The 22877-nt window shown below is 41.1% G+C and overlaps 1 protein-coding gene across 1 annotated transcript in view; it reads right to left on the minus strand.

Annotated features, from left to right (window-relative positions):
* NOX3 (NADPH oxidase 3) overlaps positions 1 to 22877 on the minus strand; it is a 57348-nt gene that overhangs the window by 4612 nt on the left and 29859 nt on the right. The window contains exons 10-12 of the mRNA XM_030809882.1: positions 21323 to 21485; positions 9871 to 10017; positions 5724 to 5848 (exon numbers count right to left, since the gene is read on the minus strand). Of these exons, the coding sequence (XP_030665742.1) occupies positions 5724 to 5848; positions 9871 to 10017; positions 21323 to 21485 (435 nt within the window). The remainder of the gene's footprint in view (positions 1 to 5723; positions 5849 to 9870; positions 10018 to 21322; positions 21486 to 22877) is intronic.

The following is a 22877-nucleotide window of genomic DNA, read 5'->3' on the forward strand; positions in this document are numbered from 1 at the left end:
TATAATGAATGTTTAGGATATCCTGTTAGATAAAGGGCCCTGTATGCTATAATCAGAATGCTAATTTCTTAAAAATATCATTTTAAAACATTTTGCACATATGCACGTACAAATGAGAATTGAAGGGTGCATACACAAGCAAATGTGGGTCCAGATGGACACATTTACTCAATTTAGTATAAAGGTATTTTCACGTTTCTGAAAACAATGGGTGGTCTAAAATACATTCATGCAATATGGATTAGAAGCCCCCAATCACATGGTAAGTTGACACCTTTCTTCATCGTTAGGTTGGGTTAAACTGTTCTAACAAATGGTAGTACTCTTCTATTTTTTGTTTTTTTCTTCAAAGTTAAAAGAAACACGTCTACTGAAATTACAAAAAAAAAAAAATGACCAAACTTTAAAGTTTTTATGGTAATTAGTTACATCAAATTTACACCTAAAAGGCATGTTATTAGCAGATAGGTCAAAAGTAGAAAACTATAAACATTATCTGAAGGGTAAGATCAAAGATTTAAGGCCTATGGAAAATTATTTTATTCAATTAATAAAAAGCAACTGATCCACAAATTCAGAAAGCTGAGTATCTGTACAGTGTGTGTTTATCAAAAAAGTAACTAGATGTGACAAGGGTATTTTTATTTTCATTCTGTCTACCTTCTTGGAAATACTTTCCTGATTTTCTGAACATTTACCTAAAGCTTGGGAACGTATTGACAATGTTTACAAAAAATGCAATACAGTTTCCATTTTTGAAAAAGATACCTTTCTCTAGATTAGTAAGACATAGATGTCAATGAAAGTATTTAATTAGCCTACTATATTTTAATTGGGAGAATAATTTTTAATGTTTTTGCTTTATAGTGCTTTTCTGTGCTTTGTCTAACTGAAATAATATACAATTTTCACATGCATGTGAAATCGAATATATTAATAAAAGGCTTATAATGCATCCACTTAATATTTGTTGATTGTCTTTCAAAACTATACTGGTGTTTTTGTAATATAGCTAATATAATTACCAAAATTAATTACAAATAAAAACAATAGAACACACTTTTCTATTTTCTACTGTCAGCCTTTGATCTATTTTTAATTTTTCTTCTCTCTTCCTTATTTGTATTCATTTTGATGCCCATCAATTTGTTTCTCTATTACTGTTATTTTTGCAATTTTCTGGTTCCTTTATAGTTTGTATTACTCTCTTTGATCTGCTTCCCTTCAAGCTTTATTTTTGGTCCTGTTTTTCATGTTCTATAAAAAATCTTTTTGCCCCTGTTCACTTTATTCTTTTGATTTAACTCCTTCTTAGAACAAGAACGAACTCCAGCTTTGAGTGAACAGGTAAATATTTTTGAAAGAGTAAGTCCGGAGAATACTCGTCTTCGAGCTGATGAATAGAAATGGTTGAGAGCCTACTTCAAAGGCCCTCAAGAACAAAGAATCTTTTCTGAGGCCACTAACAAATCCACCAATTTCTTCTGCCCATCTTTGCCAAAAGATATGAGCTAACGACAGGACAGAACTGTCTTGTAAGAGTAGCCAGGCAGGCTTGGGAACAAACATATCCTTGACATAATAAGGGGAAAACATACTGTTTATCTCTTTAATAACCATCCTGAGGAAAATTAATGTTACTTTGTCCTTTGTGCAGAACAGTAATTGGATTGTGTGTTTCATTTATATCTGGACAAAGGCCAGGATATTGAAATACTTCTCAATATTAGATTTTCTTGTTTAAAAATTAGATTTTATTGGCATTCTCTTTCCGAGATTTCTTCATTAAAAGCTTCATTAAGCATAAATCTCCTTTTACACAGCAGAAAACAAAATTATTTTAAGGAGGTCATTTTAAAAGTCTTTTTAAAGGGTGGTGCTAAGCTTTTGACTGAAGGCTTGTCTTTTCCCAGGGATCTGGCATTCCAGGGATAAAATGATTGACTTTGCCTTCATGTGTTTAATATTAATGACATGGATGCTTGAAGCTATGTAACAAGTTACCATGTTCTAGAGTCTAAGGCTATTACAAATACGATATCAAAAAATTGGGGACAGGGAAGTATGCCGTAGAGGTTTGATTCAGTGATTCCAAGTCTTGGGGGCCTCGTCTACTCGGAAAGAGATGAAATCATCCATCAAGGAGAGAGAGTTTGCATAGCTACTGTGCTGCAAAATACAATTGAGCATTAAGTACATTTCTGCACTTAACTTTGATTATGGCTTCTAGAAAGGTACGAGCAACAGGGAAAGTGATGGTAATACAGTTTTGCCACCTTAAAACTGATTACTCTTTACTCCCTGCAAAAATATTGGACAGGCCCACTTCTCAGCACTGAGTAACATAATTTTCTGGGCAGAGTTTGTGCAAACCCAGTTTTACCCTTGGTCTCTTGATGGTCCATGTTCCTGGCTCATGCCTTTTTGAGGGAAGGGAGATAATTAAATAGTTTGGTTTTAAAGGCGTTCCCCACTGGGCTGCAAGCTTTGTGTGTGAAAATAAATAAATAAATAAATAACTAAACAAACACCATGTGAGATGTCAAAAAGGGACAATCCTAACAAAAACTGAGACTATCTAGAAGAACTGAAAACCAAGATATAGATGTCCATGTCAAAAGCCTGTGAAATGAGAACATTTATTCCATGATGACTGAAAACCAAATGTAAAACATTTATCAGTGAATATATGTTTTTTTTCCCAAAAGGAGAAAATAGCAACAAAAACCCCCTGAGTTTTCTCATATGAGTTTGTAATATTTTGTTAGTTTCTACCTACAATCTTTTCAAGGAAATGGCAGATGAAATGATCTTGTCTCTCCTCTGGGTGGGTGTGAGGCGGGGGTGGTGACTTAGACTCAGAAGAACTGGGGGCCTGGGATCAAGTGCTGGGTGTGGAGCAGGAGCTCAGAGGAACTGGATTCTGTGGCCGCAGAAGCCAGGATGGGTTGAAAGCACCGCATTTGGAGAGAAGGTAGAACCAGAACTGGATTCTAGGCCATATGTCAGCAAGAGTCAGGACAAGAAGCAAAATGGAGCAAGGAGGTGTCAGGAAATGACACCTGGAAAAGTCTCCAAGGCCACTGCCACAGCTTATGGGGCATCAGAATGAGCCCCGTGGGGCAAGAGCAAGATTGCAAGGTTGTGCAGCTTGTCCACGCCCTCCCTCCCCAACCCTATGCTCAAAGTGATGCTTTTCTCGGGATGTCCTGCTGGGAAAGCCTTTACTCCCGGGCTGAATGTGGGTCAGGAGTAATCCCCACAAGCACGCCTTCAAACCGTCTCTTCCCTGGGTACATGCTTCTTTGCAGGTTCTCTGCTTCTCTGTAGGTTCCTGCTTCTCTGCAGGTTGCTGGGCGCAGGGTGCGGAGAGGGTCAGCAGGGGCCTCACAGAGCACAGGGCAGTTGAGGTCTGAGTGACTTCACAGGGAAGAAGGTGACTGGAATCAGAGGGTTATGAATCTTGGACGGCTACCTGATCACTCCTTCCACATCTCCCTCCTCATTAACCTCCTTCAAATAGCTGGTCTGGGGAGTCTAACAAATTCCATGACAACTGATAAAAAAGAAAATGGCATCTTTCTGGTACAGAGACAGTGTGAAAAAAATGTAAAATAGGAGCAGCCAAAATGACCAAAAGATAAATAATATTCACCAGAGAAGTACTCTGTGAAGCAGAACAAATACGAAGGAAGTACAAAGAGTTTATTGAAGCATGCTGTCTCTGCAGGAAACCTACAAGGCAGAAATGCAAGGACTGAGGCTTTGAAGGACACAAGACAATGGGAAAATCGCCGGGGATATGGAAGCAGTCAGAGGTACCTTAGTGGGCTTTAATGTACTCTTACTGGTGCAATACAGAGAAAGTGGATGGAAAGAAGGTCAGGGTATAGAAGACCCAAGGGGCACGGTTATTAAGGCAGATATGAGTGTCATGTATTAAACTCTGTGACCCGTCAATAGAGAGTCTATTTCCTGACCCTCCAACAGTGCAGTTCTTGGAACTCTCGTCCATCTATATCTGCCCGTCTGGTCATCTCATTCAGTTTCATGGCTCCAAACAGTCCACGTGCTCACACCTCTGGCTGAACTTCTCCCCTGAACGTTTGCTTCTTATATTCTTCTGCCCACTCCATAATTCCACGTGGATGTATGACAGGCATCATAAGCTAAACATGTCACAAACTGAACTCCTGACACCCCATGTCTGCCAACCAGCTGCTCCTCTTAAAGTCATCGCCGTGTGGTAAGTGGGGATTCCATTCTATTGAATAGCTTGGGTCACACCTCACATCCCATCCATAGTCAATTCAGCTCAACTTGCAAAGACTCCAGAATCTAACCATTTCTCATCACCTCCTCTGCTGCTCCCTAATCCAAACCGCCACCACTGCTGATCCTCTCTGGCCTCTTTACCTCTGTCCCAGGCCCCTCATGTTCCATTCTCTTGCAGAGTGATCCCATGTCACTCTACTGCTCAAACCTGTAAGTGCCTTCCCCTCTGTGAATAAAATCCAAAGCTTTACAATGACTCGCAGCTGTCTTTGTTACCTCTCCTACAGCCTGGCTCCTGCTGCTCTCCCTCTCACTTCCTCTTTTCTGGGATCATGCCAGGAATGGTGTCTCCTGCCTCAGGGCCTTGGCACATGCTCCAGTTGCCCACATGGCACACTCCTTCACTGCCTTCAGATCTTTCCTCAAATATGGAAACTCTTCTTTAATGAAGACAATATTAGGATATGCTGACTTTTAAGAGCCATAGACAATGAAGGTTCAAAGCAAAGACTGACTTAGGAGACATCATAACAATGATAACTGTTTGCATTAGTGCTCCATACTACAAGTATATTTACATTATGAAAACAACACTGTGAATGGATATTATTATCCATATTTTTCAATGGGGTGCAAAGGCTCAAATAAGCTGCCTCGTCCAAGGTCACATAGCCAGTAACTTCTAGAACCAGGAAGTGCAGGCTTCACTTCAGTTTTGTGACCCCAGAAAAAGTACTCTTGCTTTTCTATATCGAAATTTATTATATAATGATAATAATAATAGTAATAATGGAAATGATAATAAAAATAATAATAGCAGTGATAGCAGCTAGTGCTTCTTGCAAACTCCATACAAAGCACTATTTTAAGCCTCTTACATGCATTCATTAATTTTATCCTTGCAGACTCTTAGGAGGAAAGCACTATTATTTTCTGCAGTTTGCAGAGGAGGAGACAGAGTCAGTACCAGGGTAGATAACCTGTCCAAGGTCAACCAGCAGTAAAGGCAGAACCAGGATTTACAGCCAGATGCTGGATCCTTAACCACCACCCAAAATCCCTACTTTGTCTTCTAACATTTTCTCTCTGCTTTTGCTAGACATGCTGTATAGTGTACAGTTGGACAGGAGTGAATTCTCCAGTTGGGTAATTAGAGATCAACTGTACCCACCAAAGATGTCTTGAAAGCATACGTAGTTGAAGAAATACCATCTTTAGATGGAGGTTAAGTGTTGAAAATTGCAACATAATCAATAACTGTCAGAGGTTGTAAGCCAGTTCCGGAGAGGCTTGTGGCCCCTGAAATATACCGTTGACCACCTTTTCTAAGGTAGATGTTTTGTCTCTAATGGAGACTCACAGTACTGCAGACTAACTTTTCACTCCAGCAGCCCTTGCATTTCTCCAGAGAAGAGCCCGGCAGGGAGACAGGCAAGAGCTTGCTTTACCTGGGGTGATTGTAGGCGATCTGCTTGAACTCGTTTTTCCAGTTGGGCCTCCCATAGAAGGTCTTCTGCTTTAAGCCTGTAATCACGTCAGTATTTTCATCCCAATGTAAAGCTATGTGAACAGCCTAAAGTAAATTTGTGGCATTAGATGACATTTAGAAAAAAATATATAAGCCTTCTACAAATAAAGAATAAAGTAATCATGTTAATTTGTAGATTTAATTATAAAATGTGTACAGGGCTGGCAATGCTTATCACTATTTGCAGATGTCGCCAATGCTGCACTTTAGGGCAAGCATCATATCTCATTTATGTCTGAATCAGGCCTCGTTGGAACCAAGTGCCTCTTTATACCTAGTAGGTGTGCAATAACATTAACCTAGAAAGAATATTTTCCTTTAAAAGGATGAAAGTCATATAGTAAATGTGGTTAAGAGAAAGCAAGCACTAAACGACTTCCTTCTTTTCCTGCCAAACTTTTCAACAATTAATGTCTACCTGCTATCCCCTTTCACTTAACATTGGCTCCTGGGGAGCTGAGAAAGGCATTGCCAGATTAAAGTGCTATGAAATGTCTGGGAAGAAACTGCATCTTACAATCAGACCTGCTAGTGGGTTGAAACGGTGTGATGTATACTGTCCGGTTTCAAGTGCTGGGAGGACGTGGAGCCTGGCAGGTGGAACACGGTGGCCAGAGCCTAGCAGGCGGCTTGGCTGGAGCTCTGTGCCTAATCATTTGCCTTGGAATTAAGCGACTCCATCCAGGCATCATGTAGCTAGTGGTCAATAAATGAGAGCCCACAGCATAATCCCTTGTGATCATTTTTGTTTGTTTGTATGTTTTTGTTTTTTTTGAGAGAGAGTCTTGCTCTGTCACCCAGGCTGGAGTGCAGTGGCGTGATCTAGGTTCACTGCAATCTCCGCCTCCTGAGTTCAAGCGATTCTCCTGCCTCAGCCTCTCGAGTAGCTGGGACTACAAGTGCGTGCCACCACGCCCGGCTAATTTTTTTTTTTTTTTTTGTATTTTTATTGGGGACGGGGTTTCACTGTGTTAGCCAGGATGGTCTCGATCTCCTGACCTCATGATCCACCCGCCTTGGCCTCCCAAAGTGTTGGGATTAGAGGCGTCAGCCACCGCGCCTGGCCATGATCATGTTTTAAGTTGCTGTCATTTATTTTATCCCCTTCTGCATTCTGGTAGCTACCTTGCTTCTCACTTCTGGGGATCTGTGTTCCTAGTGCTCCTCCCTTAGACCCCTATGTGGTGCTCTATTCATTCTCACCCTCTGACTCATCCTGACCCTGACCAGTTTGGGTAACAACCCTGCTGGGTGCAACTCATGCCCCAGGTTCCCACTGTAAGCCTGACTTTCCTGGCTGACCTTCTCTCCAGTCTAAAAAAGTAGTTGAATCTAGGGAGGTTCAGCTGAAAATAGTGGAAGCGTCCCAACAGGTCAGGAGACAATGGCAGGTTGGATCTGAGAAATCCAGGCCAATTATATAAAAAGACACCTGAACTCATATGTTCATCACAGCAGTATTCACAATAGCAAAATCATGGAACTAACCTAAGTGTCCATTAACAGTTGACTGGACAAAGAAAACGTGTTATATACATACTGTGGAATACTATGCAGCCATAAAAAGAATGAAATCATGTTCTTTGCAGCAACATGGGTGGAGCTGGAGGCCATTATCCTAAGTGAACTAACTCAGAAACAAAAAACGAAATACTCTATATTCTCACTTATAAGCAGCAGCTCAACAATGGGCACACATGGACATAAAGATGGAAATAATAGGCACTGGGGACTCCAAAAAGGGGGGATGGTGAGAAGGGAGTGAGGGTTGACAAAGAACCTACTGGGTATGATATCCACTATTTGGGTAATGGGTACACTAGAAGCCCAAACCCCACCAGTATGCGCTATACCCCTGTAACAAATGGGCACACGCACCCTCTGAATCTAAAAAATAAAGAAAATATAAAAAGAAATCCAGGTCGTAGGAAGTTGTGAGCAGGCGAGTCTGACCCCAGGTGGCAGAGCTACTGCTGGAAAAGAGTTGGGGTATAGGACTCCGAGCAAGAAGAAGGTGGGGAACAGCGGCAGAGGGTGTTAAGTGACACGCCAGGTGCGGGGAGAGAACGAGCAAAGCCATGGGTGTGACCGTGCATAGTGTGATGGGTGAACACGCATCCTTTGGTGGCTCTGGTGCCAGAGGAAACCGATGTGGGTGGGACACAACTAGTGAGTGGGAGTCAGGCTGGGAAGAGCCTTAAAGTCCTTGCTGAGAAGTTCAGGAACCATTTCACACACAAAAAGGGCCTTCCCTGCTTACACTTGTGGTACTGCCAATCACTGATATTCAAACATTTGGAATGATATTTGTTCCACATTTCTCAGCCCAATGTTCAATTAATCTCCAAACTCTGTTGATTTGCCCTTCACAATACCTCTTCCATCTGTCCCTTCTGTTCTTGTCATTTTGCCACTTTGAGGTTGTTGAATTCAGTTTAACAATTGGGTATTTCTAAAACAGCCTCTTGATTCTTTCCCGACAGAATGCACCAATTATTTTTCCTTTAAATGTTGAAATTAGTGATTTTTCTGCCTGAAATTTAGGAGTCGAAATAATTTTCAACATGTCATGGCAAAAATGTAAGACATCTATTTTAATTTATTTGTGTTTAGAAAAAAATGTATATTTTATAGCATATTCTTGGAAGTAGTAGAGACGGGAGGGGGCAGGATTGTGTTGTTGTCGCCAAATCAACTTCAGTTCTTGGTTATGAGAACCTCAGTATGGGACTGAGTTATGAGTCCCATAACTTGGGACTTGAGAACCTCAGTATGGGAGCTATGGAGCTCCCAGTTGGCAGGGAATACCTAGGTGCACACAGGGATCAATGCACCTTAGGGTAGAAGAGCAGGCACAGTACTTGAAATCAGAAGACAGAAGCTGTCTCTACTTCACCAAACTGTTCATCAATCAAAAATCCCACTTGAATAAGGAAAGTGTTTGTTTGGAAAACATAATTAACACTATATAATTCATTAAGATGTTTCAAGCCTAGTTCCCAAGAAAGCTACATTTCAAATTATCCCAAAGGATTAAATATTTAAGAAGGACTGCAAATAAGTCCATAAAAATTCATTAAGCTACTGAATTTCTAGCAGAGTCTTATTCATTTGCAGAAGCAGAGTCAAATTACAGCGATGTTCTATAAGGCCCGTGTGTGTGTGTGTGTGTGTGTGTGTGTGTGTGTGTATGTGTGATGTACACACACAGAGCATTCATTTGTAAATGTAGTGATTAATGCCAATCTCCCAGGCTCAAATACGCTTTCCTTAAAAGTATATATCAATAATAGCTGCTAATTAGAATATATATTGTGTAACCTAGTAATCACTTCATTGTTAATTCCCATATTTGAGGAGTTAAAATGGATTACAATGTAATAGTTATCATTCAATAGTATCAACATTGAAATACTACCATCGTCAATATTTTGGTATACATTATTTTTGGTAAATTCAATCTTAATATTTCATTAATACAATATACTGCAGAACACCTGCCAAAACAAAAGATCACCTTAATCTTAGGTAAATAAACATACGTGCACACAATTTCTAAGAACACCTTAAGAGAACAAACTCTGGACAAATCATGTATTCATAATAATAATTTTCTATAGTTGCTCACATACTTTACAATACAAAATGTTGAATGTAAACACCTAGGAATCTTTTTTGCTTAACCCTGAACAGCTCAAGGCACAGAAATAGAACCAGTCAGGAACTCAACAAGATGATACAGCTAATCAGTAATATTCATTTGATGTCACTTTTAAAGGGACAAATGCAAATTTATTTGGGATTTCCAGCCCCTGGATTGTCTTCCACTGTCTGACCCTTTCTATTCATCAGCAAGTTAACTGTAGCTTCTTTTTTTGGTTCTTTGATTGTTACAACTTGAATCACTCTTGATAATCTGGTTTTATTTTATTCTCCTTTCCTTTTTAAGAACATAAAAATAATTCTGTCATGCTATCAGAGTGCTACACAGCTCATTATTGAAATTGTTCCTCATTGCTATTAGATGAGTTCAGCAATATTGCTTATTCTCAGAGTCTTATCAGTACCTGATTTTCATCCCAGCCAGTAAGAAATATATGATAACTCAGAAAGTGAGTTTTCCCCTGCTCACTCATCCGTGTTTCCAGTGAGAGTAAGAGATCAGCAAACCACTCAAAAGCTCTTGCATCCCGGCAGATCCAGTAGAAATACACCTGTCAAGAGAGAAGGCAAGTGAACGGATCTATTCTCTTTTCATATGTGCTGATAATCACAGACTACTTTATCTCCATTAAATTATTTGAGCCCAAATGGGCACTTCTGCAAAATAGCATGCCTTTTTTTTTTCTGTCAGTGAACAAACAGTCACACTGTGATTTCTTTTGAAAAAATTCACAATGTGTTTGAAAAAGCCCAGAGTGAATTCAGAGTCAGGAGCCTGTGGCCGTGCCAGTTTCTCTGGATGAGGATCAACTCACCACATTTCTGGCTGTGCTGCTTCTGAACAAGATTAATAATCATAACTAGCTGTGCCTTTCACTGCTCCCAAAGGGGGATAAACTGTTAGACCAACCCCTTCATCTTTACTTAGGACCTAAGCTCTGGATTTGAACTTTCTTCTCCAGAGACCCCAAAGGCTTGGACACTAATCCACTTCACTAGCTACGACCTCTGGAGAGTGGAGATTATGGTAATTTCAGAATCAAGTCACACAGGCCAGAAATTTCCTCTCAGTGAAACATATCAGTGTCCAAGGAAGCTGGTGGGTGGTGGCTGTGCCTGTGTGTCAACTGCTATAATGAAATTATGACTAGGAAGAATTATTTTTTTAACTCTCGGTGTTAAGCAAATGGCACGTGACAAAAAGTAGTTTGGGTTTGCTAAAATAAAAGCTTAGTTTTTGTGCTTCAAGTTTCAAATAATTGCATCTAGAAGAAACCACAGGAGATCAATCTATTAATTCTCCCAATTTTTCTCACACTCCCACCCCTTGCTGCCCACACCTCTCTCTCTTGTGCCTTCTCCCCAAAGAGATACCTCTATGGCTTAATAATATCCATGAGGGCTGGTCTTGATTCCAGCTGCTGCCTGGTAAATCCCCACCTGGAAATACCTCATCCAGTGATCAATGTTCTCTTCTCTCCCTGTCTGCCAGCCAGCTTGTAAGCTCACAATCATATAATCAGAGATATAAATGAGATTTAATTAATAGATCAAATTCATGAGACAAAAATCAAAAAGTTTATTTCAAAGCTAAACATCTTGTCTATTCTCTTCATGTTTAGGCAGGACTTTATAATATTAATTATTTGTAAGAGTAAAAGTTGCTGAGAATAAGGCCTCTTCTTTCAAGAATTAGGCCCACATATTTGTTGGACAGCTCCTGTTCACAAGGGGACATAAGACACTAATTTCAGGACAAATAATCCCTCAGTCTCTAAGCGCAATGACCTTCTTTTCTCAGGAAGAGAGAGGGTTGCCTTTCTTTTCCTGACACTTATTTCTTCGTAGGGATGATCTGTGCACAGCCTCTCCAGGCAGAGCTAAGCGGGGGTTCCCTTTGTGACACCCTCTGAATCCCCATGAGCAAGGGGCTCATGTTCATCCAACCGTTCACGGATTCAACAAATATGTATTGAGTGCTTCCTACCTGTCCAGACTCTTCTATGCTCTGGAACTATAAAAGTGAACAAGACAGGGCCAAAAAAAAAATTGCTGTCCTCTTAGAGTTTGCATCTTAGAGGGAGAAGGAAGATGATAGATAAGTAGAATATAGGCTATGTCAGATGGTGAGAAGTGCATGCAGAAACTCCAGGCGGGCTAGGAAGTGTTGCAATATTAAGTTGAATGGTCAAATGGGGGCTCAATGAGCCCTCTCTTGTTTTTGGTCTCTTGTGTTCACTTTTATAGTTCCAGGGTGTAGAACAGTCTAGAGACATAGGAGGCATTCAATACATATTTGTTGAATCAGTAATGGATGGACACAAACCCTCAATTCGTGGAGATTCATGTCCCCTCTTCATGAGAAGGGGACATTGGAGCAAAGACCTGGAAAGGTTGAGGGAGTCAAATGCTTAGGGGAAGAGCTCTGCAGATGGTGGGAAGTGCAGAGGTCCTGAGTGAGACCTTTCCAGGAAGAGCCTGGAGGCCTGTGTGGCTGGAGCCCAGAGAGGGCGGGGAGAACAAGGAGATGGGTGAGGGGAGGGCTGGGGGAGCCATGGCATTGTGGGGCTTTGGGGCCGTCGTTGACTTTCCCTCCGAGAGACAGGAAAGCACAGGGAGTTGGTGGGCAGGGAGTTCCATGGCCCACGGCAGGATCTCTCTGGCTGCTGTATTGAGAATAGACCCAGGGTACTGAGGGTGAGGGAGGAGGAAAGGAGGCCAGTTAGGGGCGGATTTTATATTCGAGGTTGGTGATGAATACTGCTATCTGCTTTCTTTTTGCTTTGTATGGTGCCTAATCCAAATTACTCTTTGAAAACCTTAGCTCTCATTTTGCCTTGCTTTGCTCTGGGTGGAAATGAAAAATCTACTGGCCGAATTAATGCGGTGCTCACCTATGCACGACCCCCTCCTCCCTGGCCTTGGTAGCCTGTTTCATCTCAGAGTATGGCATTGGGCATAGAGCAAATATCATTGATTTATTTTCTCTCTTTCCCACTCTTTAAGGAACATGCTTAAAACACATTCATAACTGGATAATAAAGCATAACATTTTCTTTATAAAAAAATCCTCCAATTTCAAATCCAGTCCCAGTCATCCTTTCTTGAAAACTATCCCCATCTTAGCTTCCTCTGTACATGAAACTTTAACCTTTCAAATAGAAATCCTTCCTTACTTTCTCGTGGCCTAGCTGCGTGTCAGTGTTCTTAGGGTTTGTCAAGCCTTTTACACTTTTTTGCTTCCTCGTAATGGCTTTGTGTGTTTTTCCCTCCGTAATTGACTTGTAAGTGACACTGGGCAGCTTTGGTGTAAGAGGCTATGGAGGAAAAATGGATAGGCTCAGTAGAAGTGTTTCAGGCAGAAAAAGAAAGAAAAGGACTTTGAACAGAAGAAAAAGGTATTTACTTTGACTTTCTTTCATCTTTCTAATGGTGGGGGATGCTCACTGGGAAGGGACATAAGAGTTCCATGTCTGCATTTTGCCCATAAGAAAGGACCTGGTCAATGAGAGACCAAGTATCCCAAACAATAGGCCACAACTCTGTGATCTGTGCTTTCCAGTGCTCACCCCACCTTAGTCTCCAAAAATAAAACAACCCTGAAATCAGCTACCTGTAGAAAGCATGCCTTTTCAGAATTCCATAGCTGATCTCAGAGACACGAAATGCCTGAGTTTACTTTGAAAGATTTTATTAAATAGAAAGTCATTCTCAGTAAAATAACAAAAGTTCTGAACTTTCATAGTAATAAAATTATTTTTTTTACAGGACTCATCCAACACTTTTTTTTTCTTTTCTTTTCTTTTTTTTTTTTTTTTTTTTGAGAGGGAGTCTTTCTCTGTTGCCCAGGCTGGAGTGCAATGGCGGGATCTTGGCTCACTGCAACCTCCACCTCCGGGATTCAAGTGATTCTCCTGCCTCAGCCTCCCAAGTAGCTGGGATTACAGGCATGTGCCACCATGCACGACTAAGTTTGTATTTTTTAGTAGAGATGGGATTTCACCATGTTGGCCACGCTGATCTCGAACTCTTGACCTCAAGTGATCCACCCACCTCGGCCTCCCAAAGTGCTGGGATTACGAGCATGAGCCATTGTGCCCAGCCACATTCTTGTAGATATAGTGGATGCCTAGATGTTTTGGGAGACCACTCTGGGACTATCGTGGGGTTGAGGGGTTCTGTGTGCATGTGGCCTGTCATAGACCTTAGTTTCACATCATTCCCAAGCACTAACGATCAGCCTAAACTCAGCCATGTCCATTTGCAAAAGGCTTGGGTCTGAATGACAGTCACAAGTTCGGGCTCTCTGTGTGTCCCTTCTCATTTTCATGTTTTCCCAAGCCAAGGCTTCTCTTTAAGAATTCTTCAGCAGCACATAGGGACCAGGTCAAAGAGGTCTGGGCCAGTAGGAAATGGAACTGTGCTAAATTTTGGTAAACAATTTCAGAACATGAATTGAGAAGCACTACCAATCTGTGTTACTACGAGAGCTCCGACTCTCCAGTCAAACTTGGATGCTTTCAGGTGATTACATTTCCAAAGCTTGTGCCATATCTTGAATAGATATCTATGAACAAGGGCAGAGGGCACTTTCACAAATACAATCTGTATGTCTTTATATCCAAAATAAATTTCCAGAGGATGAAACAGAAAAAAAATTATTTACCTATGTATTCATTTATGGCCCAGAACCCCTCTAAACAAGGAAAGTGTACACAAGAATACAGGTTTGGGATATAGTGTAGCATGGTACAACAACTCAGCGTTGTGAGCCTGTGAGGCCCATCCACTGTCGTAGACTGCTGCTGGCTTCACCATGCAGGTAGAAGTTGCAAATAACTTGTGCAACTGGGCAAAAGTTATTTAACTCGAACCTAGATTACTGCATAGGTAAAATGGCAGTAAACACGGAACAATAGCTCCTGAGGTTATTGTGAGGATGAAAGGATATGTTTTACTGAAGCATTTAACGCAATGTCTGGCAGACACAGTAAGTGCTCAGAAGATGTTAGCTGCTATTGTTACTATCCTTGTTTATCATTTGGAGGAGCTTAGAGAATGAAGAATGAAGACAATATATTATAGAGCAAAGAGGGACATGCACCTTGCTTGGCGTGTGTTCCCATTGGTCACTCCTGGTCACTGAGAAGTGAAGCCAAACTTGACCTCTAGCACCAGTGTCAGAACCAGAATCTCAGCATTCATCATGAAGACGTGCTCCATGAAGGGGAAGTCCCTCACCAGACTCGGTGTGTGCTAAACTCACCTAGAGGCATTTTACAGGGAGCCAGGGGCCCACCTTGACCATCGCCTCCTCAAGGAGAAGGGCAGTGGCTTGCAGTGCCACCTGCCTCCTGCTGGGCAGCAGGCCTCTGTACCCCACACTGTGCAAAAGAAAGAACAGAACAGACAGAAGCTTGAAACCAGCAGGATGACAGAAACTCCGCTTAGAGGGGAATCAGGATCATTTTCCAAAAGGAGAATTTCTGTCTGTGAAATGATAAAGATTGGTGTTTAGAAAATATATTACCTCCTCAATAAATGATCACTCTTAGTGTCCTGGTTTTTATTTTGTTTTTGTTAAGGGAATCCTGGATTAATACAACAGCAAATAAGAAGAAATAAAAGAAGAAATATTTCTTCTTCATGATAAGCCTATCTAATGTGTAAAACTTCTAGTTTAAAGTGATACAGTTATAAAAATGTTTTTCTGGTGAACCATTATAAGGCCAAGACCAGGCTTTGTCAATAATTTTTCATCCTTAAGACATTTTCTGAATGTCATTATCCTCAATGTTAACTATTTCATGACTATATTGCTACTTTGCTGTGTAGCTGAGGACTGATCTATTTTGGGCCTCCGTTTGGTCTAATTACAGTTAATAATCCTTGTTGGACAACTGAAACATTCTTTTTTTTTCTTTTTTTTGAGACAGAGTCTTGCGCTATCCCCCAGGCTGGAGTGCAGTGGTGCAATCTCAGTTCACTGCAACTTCCGCCTCCCAGGTTCAAGCAATTCTTATGCCTCAGCCTCCCGAGTAGCTGGGATTACAGGCACCTGACACCACGCTTGACTAATTTTTGTATGTTTAGTAGAGATGGGGTTTTGCCATGTTGGTCAGGCTGGTCTCCAACTCCTGGCCTCAGGTGATCTGCCCACCTCGGCTTCCCAAAATGCTGAGATTACAGGTGTGAGCCACCACACCTGGCCTGAAACACTATTTAATAGCAGAATGATTCCATAAATTGTGGCTTATCCATACTATGGAATACTCTAAAGACATCAAACAAAATGAAATAGATCATCAGGTATTGACACTGAAGGTGCCCCAAGTGACGCTTTAATGAAAAATAGAACAAATTGAACTTCCTCTTCCTTCTACACACACACACCCCTATTTATGCATGAATGTGTATAGGTATATGCATATAAATGCATAGAAAAGGAATGGAATGAGACATATTCAACCGTTTAATGGTGAGTTTCTTAGAGATCAAAGTTGGGGAGGTGTTTAGTTTGGGGAGGGAGGTGAAGGGAGATTTTTAAATGTTTGTGTATTTCATTGGACTCTTCTACAAGAAGACTGTAGTCACGCAATCTGTGGTTAATAGACCAAGATATTAATTGACCAAACATGTTAATACTGGTCACTTCCACACAGAGCAATGGTGAGGGCTGGTGGGGTGCTGAGGCCTTTTGAGGCCCTCCAAGGAAAGACAAGAAGCATACGTTTCTTCAGGAGAGGCATGAATGGCCCCTCCTAAAGAGGCCAACTGATGGCAGGAATCTTGGTGGTTAGTAGAGATGATCAATTCCAGGAGTCGCCAGAGCTCCAGTGTGAGGGAAAGTGAAAGTAAATACTTTCTCAAAGTAAGCAGATTAAATTAAATGCATTTTTCATTCACTGGAAAAGAGAGCAGGCCCTCCTTTGTTTTATTAATATATTTTAGTAGAGTATGGATTTTTTGTCTTTTTTGGCCTCTTTCCCTTGTTCCCACTGGCCTGTGCTGTCTTTTTATTTGAATTATCTGTTTATTATATTAGGTTAAGAACCCAAAGGCCATTTTGCATGGGACACACTATAAATACCCATTATCATGGTTATATATTATGGAGCTGATGAAGGAAGACAATTTATGAAGAAATGAGATTATCTCAGTTTTTGTATAATCTATTGTATTGTAGTCTGAAGATTACATATGCAGTTAAGAAAACGAACCGCGTCTTGCAGTTGGCAGTTCTCTCAGTTCTGACTGCACAGCTGTGATATTAGGGAGAACTAAAATGTGTAAGCCAATCTATTTATGTCAGCAATCTTCCCCCTCCCTCCCCATTCATACACACCTATTTCATTCATCATTTTGACAGTTTGCACAAGCAAACCATCCTAATTTTTTTTCAAGAGCTCTTTTCACAAATTGAGTGTGATGTAGAATTAATCATACCCGTTAGGCAGGAGGTGGAGAACTTTATCGCTAGAGGGCATTTTTCCCCCCCAGCATTCAGCTTCCTCCATATTGCATCACAGAGAATTCTCAACCACCCTCAGCCTTCCCTCATCCCACAGGGGCACAGCATTGTCAGCTGCCTTCAATTCAGTGAAGTTTGGCTCTTACTTCTGCGTTGAAAATCTTTCATGTATTACAACTTTTTTCCATTTTCATCACAGCAAGCCATCACTATACTTCTTGTTATTTTGCCTTCTTGGGAAATCCACTCCTGCCCATTCTTCCCACTCTCCTTCCACTCCCCGCCCCCTCCCAGCTCTTTCAAAATAAAAGGTACTTAGAAACAAAGAGATTTTAAGACATCAGCTTCCAAATGGAAAGTACTACTTACGACGCTTCCCACTAAGGAAGTGGCAGGCGTCTTATTGGTTATGCTCCCGCATTTTACTTAGAAGTTTTCTAGAATAATGCAGCAGAGGAGAAGGGTAAAGAAGTTCTAGTTTGCAACGGTGACAATTGAGAAAACTTTGGTGCACATTTTTTCCTGTAGACTTGCAACTTGAGTTTTGTGTGTAAAAATGTATGCCTTATGCCAACCAGTGTTTTTACACATGGAGGAAAAATAAATCCCACCTAATCGCAGTTAACCATGTAAGCTTAAAATTCCAGCTCTCAGCGCCTATGCGAGTTGTCCTTTCATTCCTTATTACAAAAGAGGACAATCTGAAAACTATAGTCCAGACTTAAAATTGTGAAGACACCGTTAGATAAATACATACTGCTTTGCTCTGCAGCACTTCAAAAATTATATAGATGCTGACAGTTTAGTGGAAGGAGTAGTCTTTATATCTCAAAAGCATGTGGCTAGCCCTGACAAATATTAGTTACATAAGCCTAATGGTAGCTGTACTCAAACCAACACAAAGTTGCTTTAAAAGAGAGAAACTTTCTAAACCTGTTCTCATGCCTGCAGACGCTAAGGAATTGGATCTGAAGTGTAATTTTCAGCCTAAACTTTCAATAGCATGAAAACCTCACTTCTTCCGTGAAAGAACTTTGAAGCAGAAATCAGAAACACGTGCTCAGGTCCTGACTCAGTGGTGAACCAGCTGGGTGACTTTGGTGAAATCATCTCAGCTGGAAGTACAGATACTGACTTTCATAGTCCTGTGCAAAGCTAGGAGATTAGGACCTTTAAGTTATTTTATGATTCCACACTTTAGCTTCCTTTCTCCCATATGACATTATTTCTGCCCTTATTTTCAGCTGAGTCATGTCCAAATAGTCCTTCACATTTTTATAAGCGATGAAAACATTGCTTTTATATTTTTTACTCTACAGTTTCTGTTTCTTGGAATAGAGATCAGTGTCCCTATTTTATGGTTTTGTGGTGACTGCAGTGCTGAAAGCCTTGAGAAAGGCCACAAGCAGAGCTCAGGAATGACAACGGAATGCTGAGAAAGGACGCAGAAGTAAGATTTTGTGGGCTCCTGTATGAATTTAAAATTTTGGGGGGTTGTTATAAGATTTTTCCTTTATATTCCTAGTAAAATAATTGGAATTTAGTAAAAATCATTGAACAATTTTTTTGGTTACATAAACAATATCTTAACATCCTTAAATTTTAAAGAAAATTGTTTACAGAAGCCATTGTTCGTTCTTTTTGGACGTGTAGACATTTATTCACTCATTGATTTATTCAATATTTTTACTATATATAGTTATCACATATTATATATGTGTATATATATATATATGTATGAAGATATCCAGAGAAGCTATGTTCAAGGAACTCACAGTCTGTTAGATAAAATAAGATTATTTCACGAATCTTAATACGGGAAAGATATGTGACATAACAGGAGGGCAGCAAAGGAGTGGTGGAGGTTAAGAGAAGGGGGAGGTGATTGTGAGTCGGATATGATGAGAGTGAGACTTTGCATGTCTCTGAGCAGGACTTGAAATATTAGTTGGATTAGTGAGTGTGTTAAAGTGAGACACGCTATCCACCACCATCTTCCTGTGAAGCACAAAGTGACTTTTAGTGTCATGGAAACCATGAAGCAGTGAGCCACCTCTCTAAGTGGGATTTACTTGGCAGGCAGCAAGAAGGAAGGAAGAACTTAGGGTGGCTGAAAAATCATCACGAACCAAAACAAAGCATCACTGTGAGGTCCAAATATCCCAGTCACTGTTTTGCTTGCTTTATTAAATATATTATGGTGTAGAGGAAAGAAGATGAGCTTTGGTGCCAGAAGGATCTAGATTCAAACTCTAGTTCTAGTATTATTTAGCCCTCTGTGTGTCAGGATCCTCATCAGTATTGAGAATATTACCTATCTCAATGAGCTATGATGAGCATTTAGTAAAATGACTCGATTATTTCTATTAGCTTTGTGATCAGGCTTCAGTTTTCTCATCTGTAAAATGGGAATGAAAATGATAAGTGTGATGAAAAGATGGCATGAGATAGTGCATGTAAAAGGCCCGGTTCCCTTCCTGTGAGGTAGTCAGTGCTTGATAAATCTAGGCCAACAGTAGTAGTACTGGTAACCTATGTATATCTCTGGTTGATATAATCAGCATTAGATAATCGTCTACATTTCTGTATACACATTTCTATAGTAATATTTCCATATTATTTGTCTTATTTAGCATTTAAACTCCCTGTTGGATATGGATTCTTATTTCTCCATTATGTGGATCAGGAAACTCAGCTCAGAGAGGTGAACTGCCGGCAGTATTTCAGTCAGGGTTGAATCAGGCATGTTCTTTGACGACAGCAAAATTCAGATGCCGATTCTATGAGCAGGAATCCCACGGTCTTCCCACAATATTGCTCTAGGGTTGCAGGAGGAGCTGGGGGTCACGTCTACCATGTGTTGGTTTTGTCATGGAAAGAGTCAGATGAACCTGAGTTTGAATCCTGATTCTGCCTTTGATTACCCATGTCTTTTCAGGAAAATCAATTTAATCTCTCTAAGCTTCAGGTTCCTTACCTGGAAAACAGGCCTTGTGTTACTTACTTTATAAGGTGGTTGGGGAGATTAAAAAATTCAAATGAGAAAATGTATGTCAAGAACCTGTCACTTGGAAACTCATGAAATAGCTAACTCCTATTTCTTAGTTGGTAGAGACCCGAGTTTAGAGATCTTCTAGCCTGCATCACCTGGGATGCTTCACAGAATACGATTTCTTGATAGGTGTTAGGTGAGGAAAGGTTCTGTGGCTAAATAAGCTTGGGAAAGATAGATGAAACAAAACTGAATGAGGCTCTTTTCTGTGGAACTTTTTTTTTAGAGACAGAGTCTCGCTCTGTTGCCCAGGCTGGCGTGCAGTGGTGCGATCATGGCTCACTGCCTTGAACTCCCTAATTTTTTTTGTAGAGATGATGTCTCACTATGCGGCCCAGGCTGGTCTAGTGTCTAACTCCTGGCCTCAAGTGATCCTCCCACTTCAGTCTCCCAAAGTGCTGGGATTACAGGCATGAGCCACTGCGCCCCACCCCCGCAGAACTTATTTAATGGCTAGTGGATAATGTCTTCTAGAGTGCGACGTTGCAGGAGCGTTGCTTAAGTTCCTTTGACTACAGAATTCTCTTTAGTGGATCATGTCAGGTGATAGATGTCCCATGGTTTACACATTGAGACCTGGTGGTTAAGTCAAGCATCTCCCTTTGATAGATGAGGACACTGTGGACAAAGGGTTAAGCAGAGAAGATATGCAGGACCGGGCCCAGCACCAAGCTCGCCTGCCATCCTCACTCCTCCTGCATTCATAAGGCTTTAGGTTATCAGGGCTGCTTGACTACCATTGCTCTAGTGCCTGCTGCTGGTCCTAAGAGAGTCAAAGTATCAGACGGAGTGTCTAGATGCGACAAAGGAGGGAAAGAAATTCTAGAGGCATCTAGTTGTAAAACATACAAGAAATGACAAAAGGGAGATTCAGAGCGGGATAGCCACCCCACAGCAAGCCAGCCAATAAATCCCAACTGTGGTTTCTTGTTAGGACTGAGTCCACAAGAGGAAGACATCGAATTGCACACTTGCAACCATAGTCTGAAGCTAAAGAGACTAAGGAGAGGTTGCCTGTTAATATTGCGAACTGCCACCCAGTCACATAGCCATTTGCAGCCTGTCCATATTTTATTGAGATGAGCAATTACATGTCCTGTAATGGCAATGAAGCAATAAAATTTATGTCTTGTCATCTTTAACAAGATTAGACATAACCCTACTCATAAATGTAATACTGAGTGGAGATTTTTAAGAACATAAGTATAGTTAAGGATCCTTGAGTTTATCCCTCATAGTTAATTAAAATCCTCCCCAAGAATCGGCAGATGATAGATATAAGGACATTGAACCTTTCAATCCATGGAAGGGTGAACTAATGATTTTTCCATACCTTGCTCAGCTTCAGCGGGGTCTGTGCCTCACTGCATTTGTACCATATAGATTTCAGAAGAGCAGCGAAGGGAGTGACTCCGATCCCCGCGGCAACGCACACACTCACTGGGTAGTGAAATACATCCGTCAGGGCAGTTCCAAAGGGCCCGTCCACTGCCAGCCTGGAATCACAGAAGAATGCAGCTTATTTGACCTTCAGAACACCTTGCTCGTGAACCGAAAACCATCCGGAGCTGGTGCTTTTTATAGGACGTGTTTGCCAGTGCGTGCAGAGGTTGACTCTATGCCTGAAAATGCCCTATTTGGAGAGCCTGGGGTTAGCATGAGGATTTTCAGCTCTGCCTTATTGGCAGACAACCAGGTTGTCCTGGCCCAGGCACTGTTCATGGAAGGCCAAAGCCTGACATCTCTCGCTATAGCTCAGGCCTCTTCTGTGTGGCATGCTCTCCTTAAAGTTCTTAGAAGCTTGTTTTGGCTCCAAGTATCATTGAGGCTGCTGGAAGAGCTATTTCCCTTTCCACCCCAGCTGCCATCAGAGGGAAAAATCTGGAAGCATCAAGGTAGCTTAGCGGGCTTCTATTTCCTCTTCCTAATGTCATTCTTCCCTGTTTACATTTGGTCACACATCTTAGTAGGTTTATGTAATTTTAGTCTAATGGAAGCTATTCATTTGGGATAAATATAATTGTGAAGTCATTTGTCAGTTATGTGGAACTTCTAAAACCCATTATTTTAGATTATACTGACTCAAAATCTGTGGTAATTAGGCCTTGGGTAGCACTGGTATTTTTCTTTGCTTAGCAAATTTTTCTTAATAAGGATAAAATATATTCACTGAATAAATAAGAGGGTCCTTAGCATGGTCCTATGTAGACTGGCCTCTGAATTCTTTTCCGTCTCTCATCACTGGTTCTCACACTGGTGAGATGTTAATATTTCTAAAATATTAAATACACAGTACTCCCTACTGCCACTGGGCCTTTGCATGCAATACCCTTTACCCTTGGAATAATCTTCTCCAGTTTCTTTTCTTTTTTTTTTTTTTTTGAGATGGAGTCTTGCTCTGTCACCAGGCTGGAGTGCAGTGATGCAATCTCCACTTACTGCAACCTTTGCCTCCTGGGTTCAAGTGATTCTCCTGCCTCAGCCTCCCAAGTAGCTGGGACTATAGGCATGCACCACTATGCCCAGCTAATTTTTTTGTATTTTTAGTAGAAGCGGGGTTTGACCATGTTGGCCAGGATGGTCTCAATCTCTTGACCTCGTAAGCTGCCTGCCTCGGCCTCCCAAAGTGCTGGGATTATAGGCATAAGCCACTGTGCCTGGCATCTTCTCCAGTTTCTTCCCTCTCTCCTTAGTTGATTAGTAGTTATTCCTCTAGTAGGTCTTATCCCAATCATTCTTTTCCTGTGGAAGCCTTCTCGAACCCCTCAGATTAGGTTAAATCCCCTCTTATATAATTTATAGCTCCATGTTTCCCTCCTCTATAGTCCTCATCACAGCTGTAATTTTACAATTTATTGGTGTGTGTGCGTGATCTGACTGATGTCTGT

This window comes from Nomascus leucogenys, chromosome 3 (assembly GCF_006542625.1).
Source record: "Nomascus leucogenys isolate Asia chromosome 3, Asia_NLE_v1, whole genome shotgun sequence".
NCBI lineage: Eukaryota > Metazoa > Chordata > Mammalia > Primates > Hylobatidae > Nomascus > Nomascus leucogenys.